The sequence below is a fragment of the Myotis davidii genome, unplaced genomic scaffold (genome assembly GCF_000327345.1).
Source record: "Myotis davidii unplaced genomic scaffold, ASM32734v1 scaffold332, whole genome shotgun sequence".
NCBI lineage: Eukaryota > Metazoa > Chordata > Mammalia > Chiroptera > Vespertilionidae > Myotis > Myotis davidii.
Window position 1 is genome coordinate 1,356,139 of NW_006285779.1, and position 22,192 is coordinate 1,378,330.

Below are 22,192 nucleotides of genomic sequence, written 5' to 3' on the forward strand. Positions count from 1 at the left end.
TACATCCTGGCGCTGCCAGTAGAAATTGCAGAGGGATCTTAACTTGGTGACAGATCCCTGCTGCTTGGCACCATTAGGGTAAGAATCAAAACAGGTGGTGTTGAGGGTGCAAATTCAAGATCAGAGAATGGACTCAGGCAACGCGAAAAAGCTTCTATCAGCATGTGTTGGCATGCACCAGGGGTGTGGTGGGAGGAGCTCTCTGCATTCTCTTTGTTGTTCAACAAGGATCTCATTGGCCATTTGCTCTCCTAGCTGAGGTCTCAGGCAGGAAGGAGGCAGGGCAAGTGTGGAAAAGGCCCATTGTCATCTCCCAAGGTTTCTGCTGAGGTAAAAGAAGGCCTTATGTACGGCCTACACTGTAAGACAATGCTTCTCAGACGTTAATGTGGATGGGGATTAAAATGCAGATTGTGGTTCAATAGGTCTGGGGTGTGGCTGAGATTCTGCACTTGTCACCAGCTCCCAGGAGATATTGCAGCTGCAGAGTGTGAATGGCAATGGTGGTGAAGGGTTAGCCCTTCCCCAAAAGTCCCTTGAGACCTAAATATTCACTTATGCTGGAGGAACGGAGTATCCCCTTTCTCAAGTCAGACGTCCCATTTCACGTTCAGATGACTCATGGTAGGAAAACCAATGACTGGTGTGTCTCTAAGATTGTCCTGGGAAAGACCCGAATTTGGGGTGGGGTCTTCCAGATCAGAGGGGTGTGCAGTAGGGAGAGATAAGGGCTGAAGACTGCGTCAGAAGCATAGCTGTTCAATGGAAACATGGTGTGCACCATTCACTGTGCTGTGTGTGCCATTTGCGCGGATCACCACACCCATCAATGCAACGACTCTGGGTGCTATGCTTCCCTGGTGTACAATAAGGAAACGGGCTCAGAGATGTGGCTTAACATGCCCAACGCCACACAGCTAATCTATGACAGGGCAGGCTTTGGAACCCAGGCCTCTTGTCCATTGGGCTTTACTGCACTGAGGAAAGATGCATCGCCATACAGCATTCATTTGGGGAAGACGGGGATATCTTATTCAAGACTATTTGGGTTTCAAGTGATAGGAAAACAACTCAAACCAACTTCATCATAAAGGGGAGTTTATGGATTTATATGATTTATAAGCCAGAGGGAACGGCTTCAGGCATACCTGGATCCAGGGGCCCACTTTCCTCTGTGTTGGCATCTTAGGCAGACCCTGCTTTGAGGCAGCTAGGAGCCAACAGCATGCATGATCCTGTTCCCCTACCTCCGTCTCCCATTGACCCGGATGGAGTCATGTTCAGTCCTGAACTAATCATGTGTTGGAGGTGGGGACTAGTCTTGGGCCTGGATTATATGCTGCCCTGGAGCTGGGGGTGTTTATCCCCACCCAAGTCATAAGGACTGAGTTGTAAAGAATTGGTTCCCAGGGAAAGTGGGGTGCTGCTACCAGAAAGAGGAATGTCTGGGAAAACAGCAGAGGTCCGTCACAGTGGGTTATTCGGTCAGGATTGCTGGTGTGGGACAGTGGGGTTGTTGTTCTCCAGGTTGTACTGAAACAGTGAGGAGAAGATGGTGGGTAGGGTGTGGGGAGAACTGTAGGACATTCCCAGATCAACAGGGCAGGAGTTGGTGGGAGGGTCCAGGGAAGAAGAAGTGTGGAAGGAAGCTCGGTGTGATTGTCGGTCTCTTTCTGTTTCCAGGAAAGCTACAACCATGGCGCTGGGGCTCTTCCGGGTGTGTCTAGTGGTGGTCACAGCCATCATCAACCACCCGCTGCTGTTCCCGCGGGAGAACGCCACGGTCCCCGAGAACGAGGAGGAGATCATCCGCAAGATGCAGGTGCTTGAGGAGAAGCTACATCTAGAGCAGCTGCGCCTGGAGGAGGAGGTGGCACAGCTGGCAGCCGAGAAGGAGGCCCTGGAGCGGGTGGCCGAGGAGGCCCAGCAGCAGAATGAGAGCCGCACGGCCTGGGACCTGTGGAGCACCCTCTGCATGATCCTCTTCCTAGTGATCGAGGTGTGGCGGCAGGACCACCAGGATGGGCCCTCGCCCGAGTGCCTGGGCGGGGACGAGGACGAGCTGCCTGGCCAGGATGGCGCCCCCCTCCGAGGCATCATCCTGCCCAACAAGGCCACACTGGACCACTTTCATGAGCGCTGCATCCGGGGGGCCACGGCGGACGCAGCCCGTACCCGGGAGTTTGTGGAAGGCTTTGTGGATGACTTGCTGGAAGCCCTGAGGAGCCTATGCAACCGGGACAGGGACATGGAGGTGGAGGACTTCATTGGCGTGGACAGCATGTACGAGAACTGGCAGGTGGACAAGCCGCTGCTGTGCCACCTCTTTGTGCCCTTCATACCCCCTGAGCCCTACCACTTCCACCCAGAGCTCTGGTGCTCCAGCCGCTCGGTGCCCTTAAATCGCCAGGGCTATGGCCAGATCAAGGTGGTCCGGGCTGACGAAGATACGTTGGGCTGTATCTGTGGCAAGACGAAGCTTGGGGAAGACCTGCTGTGCCTCCTCCATGGCAAGAACAACTTGGCGCAGCCCGTCAGCGAGGTGGAAGACCCACTGTGTGCCAGAGGTTCTCCATACCTGGACACGATGCAGGTTATGAGGTGGTTCCAGGTGGCCCTCACCAAAGCCTGGCACCGCATCGCCCACAAGTATGAGTTCGACCTGGCCTTTGGCCAGCTGGACACCCCGGGGTCCCTCAAGATCAGGTTCCGCTCAGGGAAGTTCATGCCCTTCAACCTGATTCCTGTGATCCAGTGTGATGACTCGGACCTGTACTTTGTCTCCCACCTTCCCAGGGAGCCCTCTGGGGAGACCCCGGCATCCAGCACTGACTGGCTCCTGTCCTTTGCTGTCTATGAGCGGCACTTCCTCCGGATGACATCGAAGGCACTGCCCGAGGGTGCCTGCCACCTCACCTGCTTGCAGATCGCCTCCTTCCTGCTCTCCAAGCAGCGCCGCCTGACCGGCCCCAGCGGGCTGGGCAACTACCACCTGAAGACAGCCCTGCTGCACCTCCTGCTGTCCCGGCGGTCCGCCGACTGGAAGGCCGGGCAGCTCGACGCTCGTCTACGCGAGCTGCTCTGCTTCCTGGAGAAGAGCCTGCTCGAGAAGAAGCTCCATCACTTCTTCATCGGCAACCGCAAGGTGCCTGAGAGCCTGGGACTCCCTGAGGCCGTGCGCAAGGCCGACCCCCTCAACCTCTTCCGGCCCTTCGTCCTGCAGCGTAGCCTCTACCGGGAGACAGTGGACTCCTTCTATGAGATGCTCAAGAACGCCCCGGCGCTCATTAGCGAGTACTCCCTACACATCCCCTCAGACCATGCGAACCTGCCCCCAAAAGCTGTCGTCTTGTAGAGCAGCCGGAACCTCGAGGACCAAGATGCAGGGCATCCCACTTGTCCACACTCCCAGGGGCACCTGCAGGCCCCGTCCTGGGGAAACGGCGGGCTTCGTTGGGAGCCGTGGCTCAGCCTGACAGAGGCCCTGTGCTGCAGGAGAAATAGAATTCCAAGCTGGAAGCCAGTTTGCTTTCATGGCACCGGGGCTGCTGGTGAAGCTGGTATCTGGGTTTGGGGACTGAGCCTTTGCAGCTTACTTTTGGGTCATCGCGAATGGCCAAGATGATGACAGAAGACTCTGTGGACATGGCGTTAGAGATAATGCAGCATCACTTAGGGTGTAATTCTTTTTACATCCCAAGTCCAGCCTTTACTTAAGTATCAACAGAGGATGGAAGGAATGCTGATGGGGTTTGTGTTAAGACCGTGCAGCCCTATTTCCAGGAACCGTTGGCCCCAGGCATCTAGTAGGGACAGCTATGGGAATTCACCACCTTCCATCTACGGCCTGCACGGCCTGTGGCTGCCATTTTTTATGTTATTTGGTGAAAAGACCAAGTAGAGATTCAAGGCCCTGAGTGGCTAATGTCTCTGTTGCACATAAGTGGGTACTTGGGGGCAGAAAGTTCAGTTTGCTACTTTTCAGCTACATGTCTTATCCAGGGTACACACCCTTCTCCCTGCCCCTTTCCGCAGCATGCTGTGCCCCAAGCACCATGGGCACTGCATACCATGCTAGGTACCAGTTCAGTGATCCCTCGCCCCTCTTTAATCTCCCCACAGCTGGTGGAAGAGGGCAGGCGCTAAAGGTAAAGGTGATAGAGAAAGAGGGGCACAGGATGACGGGTGAAGGCCACCCTGGCACCTGGGGTGCTGGGATCTGGCTTGCAGTCTGACCTCTGATGCCCAGTCCAGGGGAAATTGCAGAGCTGAGAGGCGAGGATGCCGTAGCCCTGAGTCCTTCGGGGGCAGGAGCTACTGTGGAAACCCAGCTCCCAGGCCCAAGACCCCCTCAATATCCTTTCTGGGTGGCCCTCGCTGGCTGCACAGATGGCCGACACCCTAAATATCCAACAGGGGCTCGGCTGACTGGAAACACACAGACAGCATTGCGGGCACAGCCCCAGGCCTCAGAGAGGCCACCTCGGCACTGCTGGGGGCTGCGGTCACTTGGCGGGCCCCAGAGCCTGCGGTTGGAGCTGGCCTCTGTCTGCAGGCCTGGTTCAGGAGGGTTGGGAAGCCATTCCTCCTCCACTTGTGGCTTCACTGGTCCTTTGGGATTTCCTCTCTTGGCATCGCCTCTTTAACCCTTGCAGGGAGCCAAGGAGGAGGCAAGAATGTGTGTGCCTTCACCAGCACCTGGTTCTCCCTCCAGGGTGAAAGCTGGCTGTGCCTCCCAGAGAGCATACCCAGTTCCACAGGGTGTCAGTCTCACCACGAGCTGAAGAAAGGATATTGTCCCTACCCCAGGAGCGCTCTCACCTGGCCTCAGAGTGCTCATGATGGACAGTGTCCTTGACAGGGTTAAGTGAGGCGGGGGAGGCTCAGCCACAGTGGAGCATGGAAGTCTGTGGGAAGCCTTCCAAGTGAGCTGGAGTTAGACAGAGCAGTGCTTGCGTCTGCCCTCCCCAGGCCCACCATGGCTGGGACCAAACCTACCCACGTGTTCTCCAACAATAGCCCACACCCCTCATTCTCCTGGGATTCATTTCCAGAATCAGGGTGAATTTCCTTATTTATTATACCCTGTGCCTCCCCCCGCCCCCTTCATCTTTATCTTGTTGTGCTTGGAAGACACCCCACCAACCAAGAACCAGCCCCCAGAGGCCAAGACCAAGCCAGATACTCCCTCGGATTCCCCTTTGCTTCCAAGAGAAAATTCACTGAAAAAGAAAAAAAAAAACCTTGTTTATACAAAGAAGACAGAACTCAGCGGGGAAATGGGGCTCTTTTATCCACCAAAGCAGCTTCTGAAGCAGAAAGCAGCAAAGCTCTTGGTGTTTCTTGCTGCCTTATTTATATTAATGGAAGAATTAAACTCTTGCAAGGAGTAGAAACTGGTCACAGTGTTTGTTTTTTACTTCTTCGGGAAATCTGTGAGGTTCCCAGGGCAGAGTTGGAAAAGGGGGTGAATTTGGTGGGTTTCCTATTGACGGACAGAAGCTTTCACTCTTTTTTTAATTCTTATGCTTTCAGGAAACTTTTAAAAAATAGCAAGTAGACCAGCCCATGTGCTCAGTGATTGAGCATCCATCTATGAACCAGAAGGTCACAGTTTGATTCCTGGTCAGGGCCCCATTGCAAGCTCAATCCCCAAGAGTATAGGAGGCAGCTGATTAATGATTCTTATCATTGATGTTTCTATCTCTCTATCCCTCTCCCTTCCTTTCTGAAATCAATAAAAATATATAAAGAACAAAATAGCAGAGTAGAACATGTGTAGCCCATCTTTGAGGCAGCCTGCAGAGTTGCAGAAAGGGCCTTGGAAGCCGGCTGCAGGGCGGAGTGTTGCCCAAGACCTTATCTGACAAAGTTTGACGTGTACAGAAAAATGTGGGAACGGGAAGCTTTTGGTTTTCAAGGACAGGTTGTCTTAGATGGACGAGTTTGAGCCTTGTAGGACACCTAGGCCTTCCCACTGAGGACAGCTCCGCTCTCTTTTGCCGAGGAATCCTTCCCCAGGATTCGTGGCTTTGCCCAGCACCTGCTCGCTTGCTGGCCAGAACACTCCGGGGCTGCATTTTGCTGAGCCTCTTGACAAGGCTGCCGTGAATAGGGTCAGCCCAAGGCCAAGAGGTTAGTTAGGTTGGGGAGGGCCCTACATCCTCAAAATCCTCAGCCCCGTCTTCTGCCTTGCTGAGGCACAGCCCAGGTTGAGAACCTGGAACCAGCACTTTGGTTCATAATCAAGGTCACCAGAAACACCTGGAGAGCTTGGTCAAATGCCCACACCCCACCTTGAACCTACATGGTACCCATGTAAGGCTTTATCTCTAAAGCTCCCTCTGATGCAGCGGTTCTCAGCCTGTGGGTCGCGACCCCTGAAAATACATCCTGCATATCAGATATTTACATGACGATTCATAACAGTGGCAAAATTACAGTTACGACGTAGCAATGAAAATAATTTTATGGTTGGGGGTCACCACAACATGAGGAACTGTATTAAAGGGTCGTGGCATTAGAGTCTAATGACTGATGACATCCTGAGTTGAGGATGGCTTTTTACATCCTTTCCAGGTGGAAAGTTAAAACTCGTGGCCTGCTTGCCCTACAGAGCTGTTGGAAGAAGCCAACAGGCCTGCTTGGGATCAGCTACAGCACAGATTCCCGCGAGTGCCCCACACTCACACCAGTAATAAGAGCAGCAGAGAGACGGTGGGGGAGGGAAAAGCTGGTCATTAATAGTCTACAAGCATTTATTGGGAGCCTGATATACGAGGCATTGTGAATGAGAAAAAGAAATAGGGCCAAGCCTGTGCCCTGGGAAGCACAGTAAGGTGGCCTCTCAAATCCTCACCTGTGAAAAGTGCCATAAGAAAGACCAGTGTGCTGCTGGTGCAGTCGAAGGGGAAGCCCAGGTAGGGCCTGCCTCCTCCGGGTGGTCCCGCCCTACCCACCTGGTGATCACCCCTGTGCAGGTAGGTGTCTGGGCCATGCCACAGACTTCAGTGGAATCTCTAGGAGTCGGGCTCAGGAATCTGCATTTGCCAAGTTCCCAGGGGATTCTGAAAGTTCAAGAACCATTGATAACTTGGAGGGAGTAGCTAAGGCGGGTCTCATGGTAGGGTGCTGCCTGATACAGCTTCTGAAAGAGACAGTACAGGCCAAGAAAAGCATTCTAACCAGCCAGAAGCAGGAGTGAGGATGGGAAAGCAAAATAGATTTGGGCAACATTTAAGTAGCAGACTGTGTGCCAGGCACACTTGTATGTACCTTTATGTAGTCATTGATTCCTATGTCAACCCTATGATGTGAATGCTGTTATTTTCCAGATGAGGAAACAGAGGCACAGAAGGGTTACTGGTAAGTGACTTGTCCAAAGTCACACAGTGGTAAGCAAAGTTAGGACAGGAACCCAGGCAATGCTGGAATCTGTGCTGATATGTCCTGAGAAATCATAGCAAATACGTTTAAAAATGTTGTGTAGGGTTGACCATAGAAAGCCCTGAACGCTAAGCTAAGGTAAATTTGAACTTGATACACAAAGTCATTTCATAATAAGATTTGGACTTAATACAGTGGTGAGCTATTGGGGATCTTTGAATGAGACAGCAACTTGATTCACCCCAAACTGCGAAGCCCTGAACTATGTGATCCTTGCTGTTCAGTGCCGTGGGGGTTCTTGGCTGGCTTCCAGAGTGGGGTTGGTGGTAGCTGTGGCAGCAGTCGGTGAAAGTCCCAGAGGTCCTCACTTCAGTCGCTGAAGGCTGTGGTTCAGAACATTCTCATGCTCTGTCCCTTCTCCGGCTCCTGGGATAGAGCTGGAAGGTTGTTTGGTTTGGCCAGCAGACCGCAAGCAGAGAGAGCCAAGAACCACACAGTGAAGGAAATGTGTGCCTTCGACTCCTTCAGCTCGCCTCATCCCCACCCACGTCACCCTCCTCTGCCTGGAGGGGCACTTTCTAGAGTTAACTTTTCTCATTGCCATCCAAAGATAGCTTGTTTTTCTAACTTTTTTAAAAATAAAAATCATGCAGTCATGATAAAAAAATTTCAACCACTGACAGAAAATGTAACACATAAAAGCTCCCGCTCCTGACTCCAGTCCATTCCTCAGCAATGGATGAGACCTTTTGTATATACTTCCAAATTCTTTTCTATGTGTGTGGATACACCCCTTTTGTTCTTGTTTACTTCAATTGCATCATACCATCTAACCTTTCTTGTATATCTTTTATGAACATTCGACTCTACCATATTCTTAAAATAGCTGCTTACTATCTCCCTGTATGGATGGATGTTTCCTAATTTACCCAACTTCCTCTGCTGAGGAACACTTAAGTGCCCCCTGCCTTTTTTTTTCTTATTATTCTTTTTGCTATTAAAAACAACACTGCAGTGAACACTGCGCAGAAAGCTGGCTTTAAGGGATTCTTCTTCTGGTAATTTCTATACAAAGTCTGTACTCAACTACAAACTGTGTATGGACTCACCACCGAGCATTTGACCATAAAAATAAACAATTGCCTGGGATTTATTCAATCATCATCATGTCAGAGTGAAGAAAAGGCATTTTTAACCAACTACAGCTTGTGTTCCACCCTGGTCATGCCCCATGTGGGGAACAGAAGTTTAAGACAAGGGCTGTGTCCCCAAGAAACTGGGTCTCTTGGGAAGACAGGACCAACGGTCACAAAGTAAGTCAGAGGACAATGAAGGGTGTTGGTAACCGAAGGTGAAAGAATGTGGCTCTGAGCCCCGCATGGCATGAGGGAGTTGTAATCGTTTTTGCTCCCTTATACACGGGGAAATGTGAAGAAACCCTGCAAAGAAAATCCAGCACAATTGTCATTCTGTCCCCAAATGCTTGTGTTCCATTCATCTGAGCCCAGGGCTGGCTTATTGCCTCCTGCACAATGAGGGCCCCCGCTCTACAGGAGAAATGCATTTTTCCATTGCTTTGGTGTTCCTCTAAGCCCCACAAAGAAACCAGGAAATGAAACTGTCAACAACAAATTATCTCCCAACAAAATGCAACCACATAACACCCAAAAATGTTCAGAGGTATTTCTACTTTTCTTGACGGGAAAAGCTAGGTCTTCAGAGTGCAAGGTGAGATTGGCAGGGCAGAGGTGGGGTAGGAGGATGGGGAAAATTTGATCCCATCTGTTTCTTTAAACCCTACCAATCAGGGATATTTTAGGTTTCTTTTAGGGAAACTATTTAAACTATAAATAGAAAGCAAAGACCCACTTCCTGCCACTTATCACAAGCTAACCTGGGCCTCTCTTCCCAGCTGGCCAGAGATGACTCACCCAGCCCCCCGCCCCCACCTCATTGCTCACCTATCCCTGGAGAGTGGAGACTAAGCCCTGTTAGACCAAAGGTCTCTTGGGACAGTGGTGGACCCCAAAAGGCTGACAGTGACCTTGGGTCTCTCCCAAAAGTTATGGTTAGTGCTGAACCAGCTCCCCAGGATTGAACCTGCAGATCAGCCCCAAGGTCTCCCAGTGAAGGATACGAGTCAGCCCATATATTCGCCCAACCCCAGAGAGACAGCAGCAGAAGGCTTAAGTAGAGCCAGATTCAGGGCCATGGAGGTTGGTGGTGGTCATTCCTCTTGATATTCATGGTTTATACCTGATAATTCAGTTCATCCACTCTAACACTTTGTTGTCTGAGATTAGAGAAATTTAGAGCCAGAAGGAATTTCAAGTAACATTTAGTACCATCTCCTCCCCCCTCTCCTACCACCACTGCCACCTCCGCCCGACCCCCACCATGTCAGGATGTAACTGGACTTGGTCCAGATGGCTCCAATGCAGAACTCTAAGGGAGCTCTACCCAGTCTCCTCTGGTCTTGGATCAGATGACAATGAGGCTCTTTCAAATGCTGTCTGTGGTTGAAACTATTTGCTCTTTTTCCAATCTACCAGATATAGAGGACAGCTTTCGCCTTCATTCCTTAAATTTAACATGCTGTTATAAGATATATACCAATTATTAAAAGTGGTTATCTCTGAGATAGGAGAAGCAACACCTCCTATTCTTTTTCATTGTATTTTCATTACCCTGATGCATTTCTGCCCCTCTCCCAATAATGTAAGTGGTATTTTTAAAAGCTCCTCATGCCCTGCTGGTGTAGCTCAGTGGTTGAGCATTGACCCATGAACCAAGTGGTCACAGTTCAATTCCCTGTCAGGGCACATGCTCAGGTTGTGGGCTTGATCCCCCGTGAGGGGCACGCAGGAGGCAGATCAATGATTCTCCCCCATTATTGATGTGTGTGTGTGTCTCTCTCCTCACTTCTCAGAAATCAATAAAAAAATATTTTTAAAAGCTTCTCATGGAACATTAATTTCCCCTTTTCTCTGGGCTAAATCCTAGTTTCATCCAGAGGTTAACAACTCAGATCCTTTTGTGGGTCAGTTGGGTGGGAGAGAGAGACAGAGAGAGAGAGAGAGAGAGAGAGAGAGAGAGAGAGAGAGAGAGAGAGAGAGAGAGAGAGAGGTGGGGGGAGAGAAAGTGGAAGGTGGAAGGCAGTGCAGGTGACCTTTGCAAAATGCAGAGAGCACAGCTGGCGGAAAGGCATTCAAATCCCAAACTGGGCTGCGGGCTGCCGGCCTGCAGCCTGTCCCACGAGCACTCTCCTCCATGCGTTAGTTCTTGGTGCTTCAAGCCTCCTAAATTAGTATGTGGAGCCCAACAGAGAACGTCTTTGGTTTTGGCCATCAGAGACATGCCGTTAACTGTTGTGCTGACAGTAATTTTGGTCCCATGCTAAACACTCACCAGCACATGGGATTTACACCTGCAAGAGCTGATCAGTCCCCACGACCTTGGAGAGGCCACAGAAGCCCAGCAAAGATCCCAGGGAAATGTGACTCACAGACATCACTCTGCATTGGCGTGGGTGCCATGGCAACAGGGCATCCCATCCTGAGAAGACGGTGCAGCAGATGGCCCCTGTCATGTGGCGCCTGCGATGGCAGACCAGGCCACCTCATGGAGCAGGATTGCTTCTGTCCAACTGGCACGGAGTCACACTGGTAACTATTTACATGCGTCAAAATACACCCAGAGGCAGCAGATGGCCAGGCCAGGCTGAGACATGGGGAGAAATGAGGCTGGTTTGGGCTGAGTCAGAGGCAAGGGCAGCAGACAGCTCCTCCGTGGGCATTGACAATTCACAACATCACTCCTGTTGCTGCCTGGTCTCAGCCTGGCTGGAGGCTGGGAAAAAGTTAGGCTTAAAAGGATCACAGGCTGATCGCTAGATCCTGAGACAAGATGACATTGGACAGGCCCGTCCCACGCCTCAGACACCTGCCAGCACACCAGGCCACTCTTCTGGGCTCTTTGTCACCTTCAGGGGTCCGAGCCAGCATATCAGGCTGAGACAAGCATTCCCACAGCAAGACAAGCAGCTTCAAAACACTAGATCTAACACCCCAACCAAAATGAGTGGAGGGACCCGGGGCTCCCATGTCTTTGTCACCTTTGTCATCTTATCACGCAGATGTCCCAGGGTTTGGTACACAACAGGCAACTGGAGGTGTTTGTTGCCATGAATTGAAAGAGTGAGTGACGCAAATCCAACAGGGTGACCTTTGCCTGGGGCTGGGTTTGGGGTGTGTGTATTTTTTTAAGACAGGATGTTGGCTATAGAACATTTTGTGAGCTATCCTGAGCCCCGACAGCACTGGTAAAAGTCTGACGTCTTTAGTCCAGGGTGATAACGGGTGTTTCATTTCCTGCTTTGGAATTCTTTCCGTCATGGGACCCCCGGTGTCTCCCAGGCCCACAGCCAAAAGGTGAATGACAATGATACTCATGCTCACCCACGTGGGCTGCAGCTTTCGTTTGCCAAGTGGAGAATATTTGGATTTGGAGTGTTTTCTTCTTCCTTTTCCTCTCTGCCTTTGCTCCCACCAGGGAGGCTGTGGAGGATGCTAGCTTATAATGACAAATGTCAATGATCGGTAGGCCTTAAACATCAACATCAACATCAATAATCTGGAGGTCAAAATGGGGCCAAAGGTCAAGGAGCCAGGGAAGCCCATAGGCTCCTAAAACATGCACTGGGCACTGGCTTTCTAGACAATCCTTAGAAGCTGTGGGCTCGAGGAGTCAGACAGTGACGACCAGAAAGAATACCTTTTCTGTCTCCATGTTTATTAGGAACCTCAAAGAAAAGGAACAGAGATTGATTGACCCACCCAAACAACTCCTGGAACAGTGTCACGACATGCTTGGGAATTCTGGGTAGTGAAGGGGTGGACCATGGGACTCAGCAACTCAGCCCATAGTCAAAGGCATCGGGGTGGTTCTGAAAATAGAGATTCAAGAAGCCCAGGAAAATATTCTTATCTATGAGAAGAGCACACACCGTGGGGTCCTGCTTCATGGCCTCTATCCAGAGCCGAAGAGCGGGGGTGTGGTTCACACAGCTGCAGGACAGGAAAGAAGAGTTAGCTCACCGGAAGAGGAAGGCATCAGGGAAAATGACACGCGTCGCTCTTTAGATCCCGAAAAAATGGGTTTCGTTGGGCAATAGAGTCATCTTAGCTATGACCAACTGAGCATGACCACTTATTGAAAGAAAGAAAATCCTTGTTTTTGGAATACCTGTGTGTGCTTTTGAATTGTGTAAGTTGCTACTGAATTTAACAGTACAGTTAAATACTCGTGGGCGGATTGCTCTGGGGAAATAAGGTGCCTATGCCTGGCTGGTTACCAACAGGAAGACCACCCTCTGAAAGAGACATTCTTCTGTCATTCTCAGATCCTACGTTAGTGGGTTTGGAAAAAATAAAAACAAGTCGTTTCCAAAACACTCTAAAAAAAATAATGAGTAGAAACAATCAGCAAACTTTGAAATAATGGAGCTGATTGGGCTCCATTATTTCAAAGATCAGAAGTTTAGATTCTAGACTATGTCCAGTGACTTTTTCAAGATCATACAACCTGTTAGTGGGAAATCTGTGGTTCAATACTCTGTCCCCAGAGGAGACAGGTTTTTCATGATGTTTGTGTTGAGACAGAGTTTAAAATATCTGAATATGTCCTATCTGATCTTTGCTCAGAGACAGCCAAAGGGGAATGTGCAGATGATTCCTGGGGAGAGTCAAGCCCACTCATTACAAGGGCACCCTCGCAGCTCTGGCTGGGCAGAACTGGATTCCCAAATGCCAGAGTCTCCCAGCACCCACTGTGCATCCAGCACCCACCATGTGACTGGCTGGGATTAGAGCCAGCACTTCTCCTCTGAGCATTCTGACAACAAAGCACATGTTCTGCCCAGGGCCCCTACATAGTCCTCCCCCCGCCACCTCCACGCAATTTCTTCTACTTTGAACATCCCTACACTTCCATGGTGGCCATTTCATTTGTTTGTTTTAACATCAAGCATCTATTGCTTTTAAAATCAGTGCGTGTGTGTATGTGTGTGTGTGTGTGTGTGTGTGTTTTAAAATATTCCCATCTGGGGAAGATTCCTCAGAGAACTAACTGTGAGTAAAGTGTGTGGTGGGCACTGGGTTTCTAGACAATCCTTAGGAGGATTATCTCAGCAGGTCCAGGAGCAGGGCCACTGAGGGAGCTGCAGACAAGTCACCAAAACACGGTGACTAAGACTCACCAACTGCTTGCACCACTGGCCTGAGTTTGGAATGGCTGATGAGAACAGTAGCTCTGAGGCACCACAGGTCTTACCAGCAGAAATATGGGGAAAGTGTGGGTCCACAGAGAGTGGCCGAAGAACAGATGCATTTTAAACAAGGAAACAGTTTAAAACCTGATTTCATTTCACACGCGTCGTGAAACATGTCCAGAGGAGGATAAATGGCACACACACCATTTCAACCCCTGTTGCCCAGTCCGACCCCAGGGATTCATGACCATGTGGGCAAATGTCTTACTCAGCTATTCCATATACATCCAGCCGCTCAAACCAGGGCCAAAAGAGGTAATCAATCATGGATATACAGTCTCCACCAAAGAAGACGGTGTTCTGATAGCTAAGAATCTAAAAGTTTAAACAGAACAAAAGCAAGTTAATTTGCTGATCTGCTGGCATAGTTATAGACACTAAATACAAATATCAAATTAGTTCCCACAGAGGGAGAACTTGGGCTTCGATTCTCCTTCTAATTTGTTAGGTACGTGCTTCCTCCCTTTTTCTGAGGTTGCCTCCACCCTATTTAGGGTAACACTCCTGGCCACACTCAGTCCCTGCCCTCCTTTGAACCCTGGAGGGAGGGGGTGGCTCCTCTGAGGGGAGAATTTGGAAGGACCACCCAGGCAGCGGGAGCCCAGCCCCTCTCTCAGCCTGGAGCAGGCTCCTCCCAGTGCTATGCTTTCCGTGGAGCAGCTCAGCCCCCAGAGAGGGGAGGCCCTGTGTCAGGCCAGTGCAGCTTAATACTGGGATGGAGGAGGGCCACAGGAGGAACCCCGCTTGTTCCAGTTGTGACCCCCCACTCTCCAGGATTCACTTTATCTGTAACAAAGGGGATACTGTGTCACCATGTGCCTTCCTATTTTGCTTTCTTTCTTTAAAAAAATATTTTTATTGATTTCAGAGAGGAAGGGAGAGGGAGAAATAGAAACATCAATGATGAGAGAAAAATCATTGATCAGCTGCCTCCTGCACGCCCCCTATTGGGGATCAAGCCTGAAACCCGAGTATGTGCCCTGACCAGGAATTGAATCATGACCTCCTGGTTCATAGGTCAACACTCAACCACTGAGCTGGGCAAGAAAGAGCAGTGCTACTTAATGGACTCCCTCTAATCCAGCGGTTCTCAACCTGTGGGTCGCAACCCCTTTGGCGGTCGAACCACCCTTTCACAGGGGTCGCCTAAGACCATCCTGCATATCAGATATTTACATGACGATTCATAACAGTAGCAACATTACAGTTAAGAAGTAGCAACGAAAATAATTTTATGGTTGGGTCACAACATGAGGAATTGTATTTAAAGGGCCAGAGGGTTGAGAACCACTGAGTCTAATTAGAGTCTAATCCCACCATTGTCTTTTTATCATATTTTCTTTTTTTATTTCAGTTCTTTGAACTTCACACCAGTTGGCCACTCAACATTATCAATTTTTTACATTAAAATAAAATTTCTCTTTCCCAAATGGGACAAATTAATCCAGGTAGAAAGCAGATAAACTCTTAAACAGACAGCCAAAGTCAAAATAAATAAACAAATAAAAGCACTTGAAAATTTAAAAAGCAAAAGTACTTAGCAGAGATTATTGTTGGGCCAGGTTTTCCCAGGGAGAAAGGTATGGTGTCAATTACCTAGCTAATCAGATGACTTTGACCCATTAACTCATAGTCAACTAAAGTCTTCCCTGTAGTTATAGATCTAGATTCCTGTGCCCTTTATCTAGATTTCCATACTCGGATCTTTATCAATCAGGCTTGATTTTTTTACACTCCAAAACAGATGCTGACTCTATGATGTAGTGTAGGGTTATAGTTAATAAGGTAAGTTCTGGTCTGGCTGGTTTTGCTCAGTGGTCAGAGTGTCGGCCTGTGGACCGAAGGGCCACAGGTTCAATTCCCGGTCAAAGGAATGTACCTTGGTTGCATGTTCCCCAGCCCCATAGGGACCCTTGTGGGAGGCAGCCAATCAATGTGTCTCTCTCATCAATGTTTCTCTCTCTCCTCATCACTTCCACTCTCTCTCTCATATAGCTCTCTCTCTCTCTCTCTCTCTCTCTCTCTCTCTCTCTCTCCTCCCCCCATCCCCCTTCTTCCTCCTCCTTCCTGGTGCTGTGGTGAGCTCCACCTCTCATTCAACATGAAACCCAGGGCAACTTATGTACCTCTTCTTCCAAGCCTCAAGTTTTCTCATCTGTAAAATGGTGGCAATGTTAGTGCCCACCATGCATGAATAACGTGAGTTCTTGTGATGACAAAGCACAGTGACCTCGGAAGGTTACATCCACATAAAGCAAATCCACCCCGCACAGAAAGGATCTATGGGGTCCCCACATCCTTCTCAGAGCAGAAAGCAAATCCTGTGGCCCTAAGTCTAAGTCTTCATTCTCTCCCAGGATGGCATAGAGAAACCCCCTTCCTGGTGTCCTGAAAATCTGAAAAAAATGTGAGATGGTGTCACTTTGTTCCAAGAAACTACTAACAGGATCGTACTAAAACAACAGAATCTGGCCAATAAAAATTCAAAACAGAGACTATTTTCAGTCATGTATAAATAAGATCTGACATACAGAGTAGAGGGACAAATTGTTCCATTTTCATGGATTCCAGAAAGGCACAAGACTTTTTATGGTCGGGAATAAAAATAGTTACCCAAATTTGTATCACTGATTTTGAAACATGTACTTTCAGCTTATTACTAGCTTTCATGGCACAAATCAGAACCCAATCTAAGTGGATCAGGTTCTGGAATTTCTGTGTAACTCCTGTGCGTTACAGAGCAGAGGTGCTTTTGGGCAAGTCCTCGTCAAAAGAAATCATATGCAGACATTTAATGGAACCCATGATGGGTCCTTTGGTAAAGTAACAAGATATTTTGAAAATGAATAGCTGCTTAGTAATTGACATTTATTTAGTATATGTTTCTGAAGCTTTTCATTTACTCAAAGTAGGAGTGTATGCCATTAAATATATATGATCTTATAGCTATGATCAACCTATACATCAGCTCTCACAAAGTAATTCAAGTCATAACAAGGTACTTTGTATAGTAAAAAGTCAAGATGAGCATATAGATGAAATGGGTGAGGCATCAACTATTTTCTGGCAGCTTCTACCCCATTCCCAAAATACATATGCACATTCCTTTGCACTTTTCTTAAATCCAAGAGTGATTTGGGACCACTCACATCAAGATCCTTAGAGTTCTTGCCTCAGCTGCCTCAGACAGACATTTCTCCACCAGATATCTCCCAGGGCAAATCTAAAAATCCCAACAGAATATCTGGCTTCCTGTAAACCAGCACAACATGCCAGCTCCTTTACAGACACATCCCAATAATGTAGGAGAACATACTGGCCAGCCCTCCTCAGAGATTTAGTGAAGTCTTAGGACCCTCAATAGGAGAGCTCCCTTCTATGCAAACCTGATAACTTCCAAACATGTGAAATAACTTTTCCCCTTAGAATCACAGAACATCAGCACCGGAAGGGCCACTGGAAGTCATCTAGTGTGACTCCCCTGCCCCCACCATCATTTTGCCATTTTTTTTTTTAGACCAGGCTCATTACACAAAAGATTAGAGCTGCAGGGTAAAGGAAGTGTACAATAAAATATTAAATATGAAAAATAATAAAATGCTAAGCTCTGGGAAAATAAAAGAACAGAAGGTCAAAAAGGAAGGAAAATGGTATCAAGATATCAAGCCAGGAGTCCTGCAGAGATCCTTAAAGCTTTGAATTGGACTTGGGTTTCCTGGCAGCAGAAATGGAGAGGAAAACATCCTGGCAAGCTGAGTCTTGTCTCTCACATGGAAGCACAAGAGACTCTCACTGTCAGGGTAGGAAACAGACCCAGGGAGGTAAAGGGACCCTCTGGTTGGTGCCAGAGCTAAGACAGAAACACCATTCTCCTAATTCCCAGACTAGAGTCGATCCCTGTGTCATTCTACTTCAAATGTAGGAGGACTCTACTCACAGAAGCTTCTAGCCTTTTGTGAACTCTTTGCTTGTTCTTTAAGAATCAGCAAAAAGCTTAGAATCAGCATATTCTGAAAGCTTCTCCTCTGCAGCCACGGATTGGCCCAGCTCAGCTTCCCAGGAAAACTGCCCCCTCAATCCTGCTCTTTCTCCCTGCTCTCAGTCAGGGGCTCTGCAGGGAGGGGACACACACCAGCATACTCGTGGTTGCAGAGCTTACCAGAATTCTCTCCTTCCAGGCAACTTCACTCAAATAGTTCTTCTGTGTTCTCCGTTTAAACTAGTGTCTTGCTTACAGCCAATGAGCTGCTCTGACAATGTTTAGGATAGTCAGAGGCAAACTAAACCGGCAGTCTTAATTTCCAGTGTCTTATCTTTCCTAAGTGTTTTGTCATCAGAAACAGACTAGGAAGCTGCTGCTGCCATACCTGGACCCACTTAGCTGTGGTCATGTTAATATCCAACGTCATTTTTAAAAACTCTATTTTGAGTTCTTTCTGTTTCCCACCTGCCACAGCGAATGATGTTGGCCATTCTTAATACCGCATAGCTTCCCTCACAATGGAATCCCTCACTTTCAGCGCTATTGTCCTTGGCATCACCAAGCAAGGCAAAATGGCCTGCTTAGAGGAGACATTGTTCTTCCAAGGCCCAGGCACCCCTCACGAGGCCACCCGTGGGGAGGGAACTGAGGCTCTGCCTTCTAGCCCTTCTAACACATCTTCAATTCAGGCTTAAGAAATTGAGATATTCGAGGGATAGCCATTTGATGTTCTGAAATAATAGAAAATCTATTTTTTAAACTTTCTGTTCTCCAGTTCACTGAAAAATGACTACAGAGGGTGGTCCCCTTGCTTTTAAAGGATGTGGTAAGAGATGAAGAGTGGGCATGCAAATGAAGAGCAAAGGACCATTTGGTTTGAAGAGGGAACACTATTTTCACTCCCTGAAGGTGAAAAGCCTGGTAGGAAGGTCCCCTCATCTTCTGTGAGGATCTCTCGGGCTCCGCCAGGGGGATGGAAAGGAGGTTAGCAGCTGGAGCACTAGTGGAAGGAAGAAGCGCGCGGGCTCCCCCTTGTGGCCATTGCTGGTGAGGAGCACTGACTGTGGCACCTGCAGGAGGTTCACAGGGAGGAAGAAATCTTATCTGTAAGGGTTTTGTGTACAAACAAGGTCACGAAGAGAAGAGAATCCCAGACTTCCTCAAACCAGGCATTCTAAAAAGCTTCAGTCTACAGTCCTGGACTCTTGGATTCAGCTTCAGTAATTGCTGCCCTGCACCCCCAGCCTCTAAGGAAGACAGACAGCGTGGTGGCTCACATTGGGGTGCTCATGTCCTTGCTGGAGGAGGAAGGAGGAGGTTTTTCTTGATGGAAATAGTTCTTAAGAAGCAGAACCTCCTCTCCTTCCCTTCCCCCTACACACACACCCAAGACACAAAGCTGCTTGCCAGTAAACCAGCAATTCAGGCCCTTTTCCAAAAGCAACAGTAAAGTACGCAACTCCAGGGCAGAAGTCTTGAGTTCATTAAAGATAAGGGGAGATTCTCCAGATTTCAAATTTCAGGGCCCTGCTACGCTGATATATAGCTGAAGCTGAGCTAATGACAATGAACCAAGGACACCTGTAAAACAAACCAAGTGTGTATAACAGACTATAAAATCATTTGTCCTCTACAAAGAAACCTTAGAAGTAGTTTCTGGTAGAACATGCCCCATCTTGCTGCTCATCACTATGAAGATTCAGAAGGCATCTTGCCAACATTTGGGGATTAAAGGACCACCCTGAAAATTCTATCCTGGCATCCTTTTACTGGGCTTAATTCTTTTGCCAAAATTTATTTGTAAGATAGTAAGGGGGTTGAAGCTAGCAAAGCAATGCTTGACAAGTCAAACATCTTTAAAGTGATGGATGGTGGATGAAAAGATAAATATTGATCGAATCTCTGAAGCGGGGGGTGGGGAGGAACCTCCTGTGTATAAAAACAATGGAAGAAATCACAACAGAAAAGATTATGGCACAGAATTTTTAATGTTATATTTCTATGCATACAGAAAAAGATAAGCCAAGTTAAAAGTTATAACAAAAGAAAACAAAAATGTCTTAAAAACAAGCAAATACCTTGTACCTGTAAGAAACTCTTTAAAAGGAACTTTCACAAATCAGCAAAGAAAACCAGTAAAACCTTGATAGATAAGCTGGCTAACAGACCATTTTCACACAAAAAAACAAGAACACTAAGAGATGGCATACTTTGGGGAAAATATCCCACTTCACTAGCAATCAAAGAAATAGTCATTATATCAACAACGAGAAATTGCTCTCTCTCTTCAAAACAGGCACATATCTTTTTAAAAATATATATATATATTATTGATTTTTTTACAGAGAGGAAGGGAGAGGGATAGAGAGTTAGGAACATCGATGAGAGAGAAACATTGATCAGCTGCCTCCTGCACACTCCCCACTAGGGATGTGCCCGCAACCAAGGTACATGCCCTTGACCGGAATCGAACCTAGAACCCTTGCGTCCGCAGGCCAGCGCTCTATCCACTGAGCCAAACCAGTTAGGGTGGCACATATCTTTTTTACACAAAGTTCCCCAAGAATGAAAAGGAGGTAGAGCAAAGGGCATTTTCATAGACTGCTCTTTGGGAACGATGTAGCATCATACAGCTCCAGCCTGTCCAGTGTTCATGCCCTTTGATCTGGTAATGCCATTCCTAGAAATCAGACCCAAGCCCATATTCTAAAATAGAGAAAGCACGAGTTAAGATGTCAAGTAGCCGAACTTATCAAAGTCAGGCAGAAAGACGAAGTCTGTGCAAGCAGAAGGTGTCAGGGTGACCAGGTTAACGACCCTACTACATCGCTTCTTCCATTGGATCTAACCAGGAGAGGGGCCCCTTTTTGTACCTCTTCAAGGTTGCAGAATTCCTCACGAAGGGCTAGCTTCAGATCACAGCATTCTTTCCCGCATCTCAACGCTACCAGACACTCCTTGGTCAAATGTGGGACCTAGTCAGAGGACACAGGTTTCTTAGTGGAGAATCTGAGGGAACTCCACGCCTCTGCTCAGCCTGCAAACACAGCCAAAGCTTTGTTCCCCCAGCTTAACAGGCCAACGCCCACATCCCGGCTCCTCAATAGGAGTATCCTGAATGGTCTCTGTGGTTCCAGCAATCCATTTGTCTTAGCTCCCGGGTAAAACAAGGTGCTTTTAAAAAGTGTTCTCAAGTGCTTCTTACTTGATCAGCTATTTCCATGCTGTACAATCTTAGGCAGGCACTTAACCTCTCTAACCCCAGTGTTCCCACCTGAAAAATGGACACAGTAATAGGACCCACCTGGTAAAAGGGCAGTTGTAAGGGATGCATGAGTTAACCTTTATAAAGGGAGTTAGAATAGTGCTTGGCACAACCTACATGCTCAGTATATGTCAGTTGTTTTTACTGCATTTCAAAGAGAACCATCTTCAAGTTTCTCCACTTTCCCCCCAGTTATCAGCAGGCACCCCCTTTTGCCTCCACATTTCCTGGACAGTTGGCACTCTTGCTCTGAAAAAAGAACAGTTCCCTTCCGTGCATTAATGTCTTTATTCCCCAATATTTTTAAACCTGAAACCTTAATAATATTCCCTGTAAAGCATCACCAGTTTTCAGCTCTTTCAATATTCCTATTTTGTCACACAGTCAAAACTTTGCCATAATCATACCTCTGGAGACTGCTAGTTCACATGGAAAGCACCTCTCAGTGAAGCCTTTCACCTTTAATATCAGAGGCGATGGCTCTACTGTAATTGCGTACCAGTTATTCTCCTAAGGCACACGCAGTATCAAAACAAAACAATGTCACCGATGATTGGGCTTTAAAATGAATTGAAGTTTGGGAAAGACATACAAAGTAAAAGAGAGCGTAAGTGGCTTTTTTAAAAAAAAATTCAACATACCTTATAGAATAGCTCCAATAACATCTTTTGGCGAGCTCGCTCATAAGGGTCATATGGATACAGCTTCCTTCCGGGATAAGCATCATCCAGGTACTCACAAGCGATCACAGATTCGTAGATCAGCTGACACCTGCTGTTTTCCAGGACAGGGATTTGGCCAAAGGGGTGCTTTGTATAGTACCAGTCAGGCTTGTTTCTCAGGTTAATGTTGATAACTTCATAGCTTAAAAGGCAAAGGGAAGACAAGACAACCAACATGAGAGGCTGACCCGACAGACGCTCATCTCCAGAGCGGAAGAGAAGCCGGGGCGCTCCGGGTTTGCAACATCCCCGGGTGCCTGCGGGCGCTGACCTTCCATCTCTCACCTGATGCCTTTGGCCAGGAGGACCAAGCGCGTTCTGTGCGCAAAGGGACAGAACCTCATGCTGTAGATTCGGATCAGGCCCTCTGGGACCGGCCCTGGGGCGACACTTCCTGCGGGGCGGGTGAGGGGTACCGAGCGGTGGATTAGGCCACTGGGGAGAGGGGCTCACTCTCCTCCCTGTGACCTTAAGAAGCAGGTGCACTCCTCCTCCTCCTCCTCCTCCTC

At 48.2% G+C, this 22,192-nt stretch overlaps 2 protein-coding genes across 4 annotated transcripts in view; one reads left to right on the forward strand and one right to left on the reverse strand.

Annotated features, from left to right (window-relative positions):
• ITPRIP (inositol 1,4,5-trisphosphate receptor interacting protein) overlaps window positions 1-5,399 on the forward strand; it is a 23,457-nt gene extending 18,058 nt beyond the window's left edge. For 2 of the 3 annotated variants that reach the window (XM_015559283.1, XM_006756438.2), the window contains one exon: window positions 1,684-5,399. In XM_015559283.1, coding sequence (XP_015414769.1) covers window positions 1,697-3,355 — 1,659 coding nt within the window. In that variant the 5' untranslated portion in view covers window positions 1,684-1,696 and the 3' untranslated portion in view covers window positions 3,356-5,399. Of the gene's footprint in view, window positions 79-1,683 lie in introns of all 3 variants that reach the window. The other variant, XM_006756439.2, reaches the window with a different exon arrangement.
• Window positions 5,400-12,160: 6,761 nt separating this feature from the next.
• GSTO2 (glutathione S-transferase omega 2) lies at window positions 12,161-22,079 on the reverse strand. The gene is made up of 5 exons (XM_006756440.2): window positions 21,969-22,079; window positions 21,603-21,825; window positions 20,570-20,671; window positions 13,923-14,029; window positions 12,161-12,452 (listed from the first exon to the last, which is right to left on the reverse strand). Exons 1-5 carry the CDS (start codon window positions 22,025-22,027, stop codon window positions 12,293-12,295), a joined length of 651 nt encoding a protein of 216 aa, XP_006756503.1. The 5' UTR covers window positions 22,028-22,079; the 3' UTR covers window positions 12,161-12,292.
• Between the last annotated feature and the right edge of the window lie 113 nt (window positions 22,080-22,192).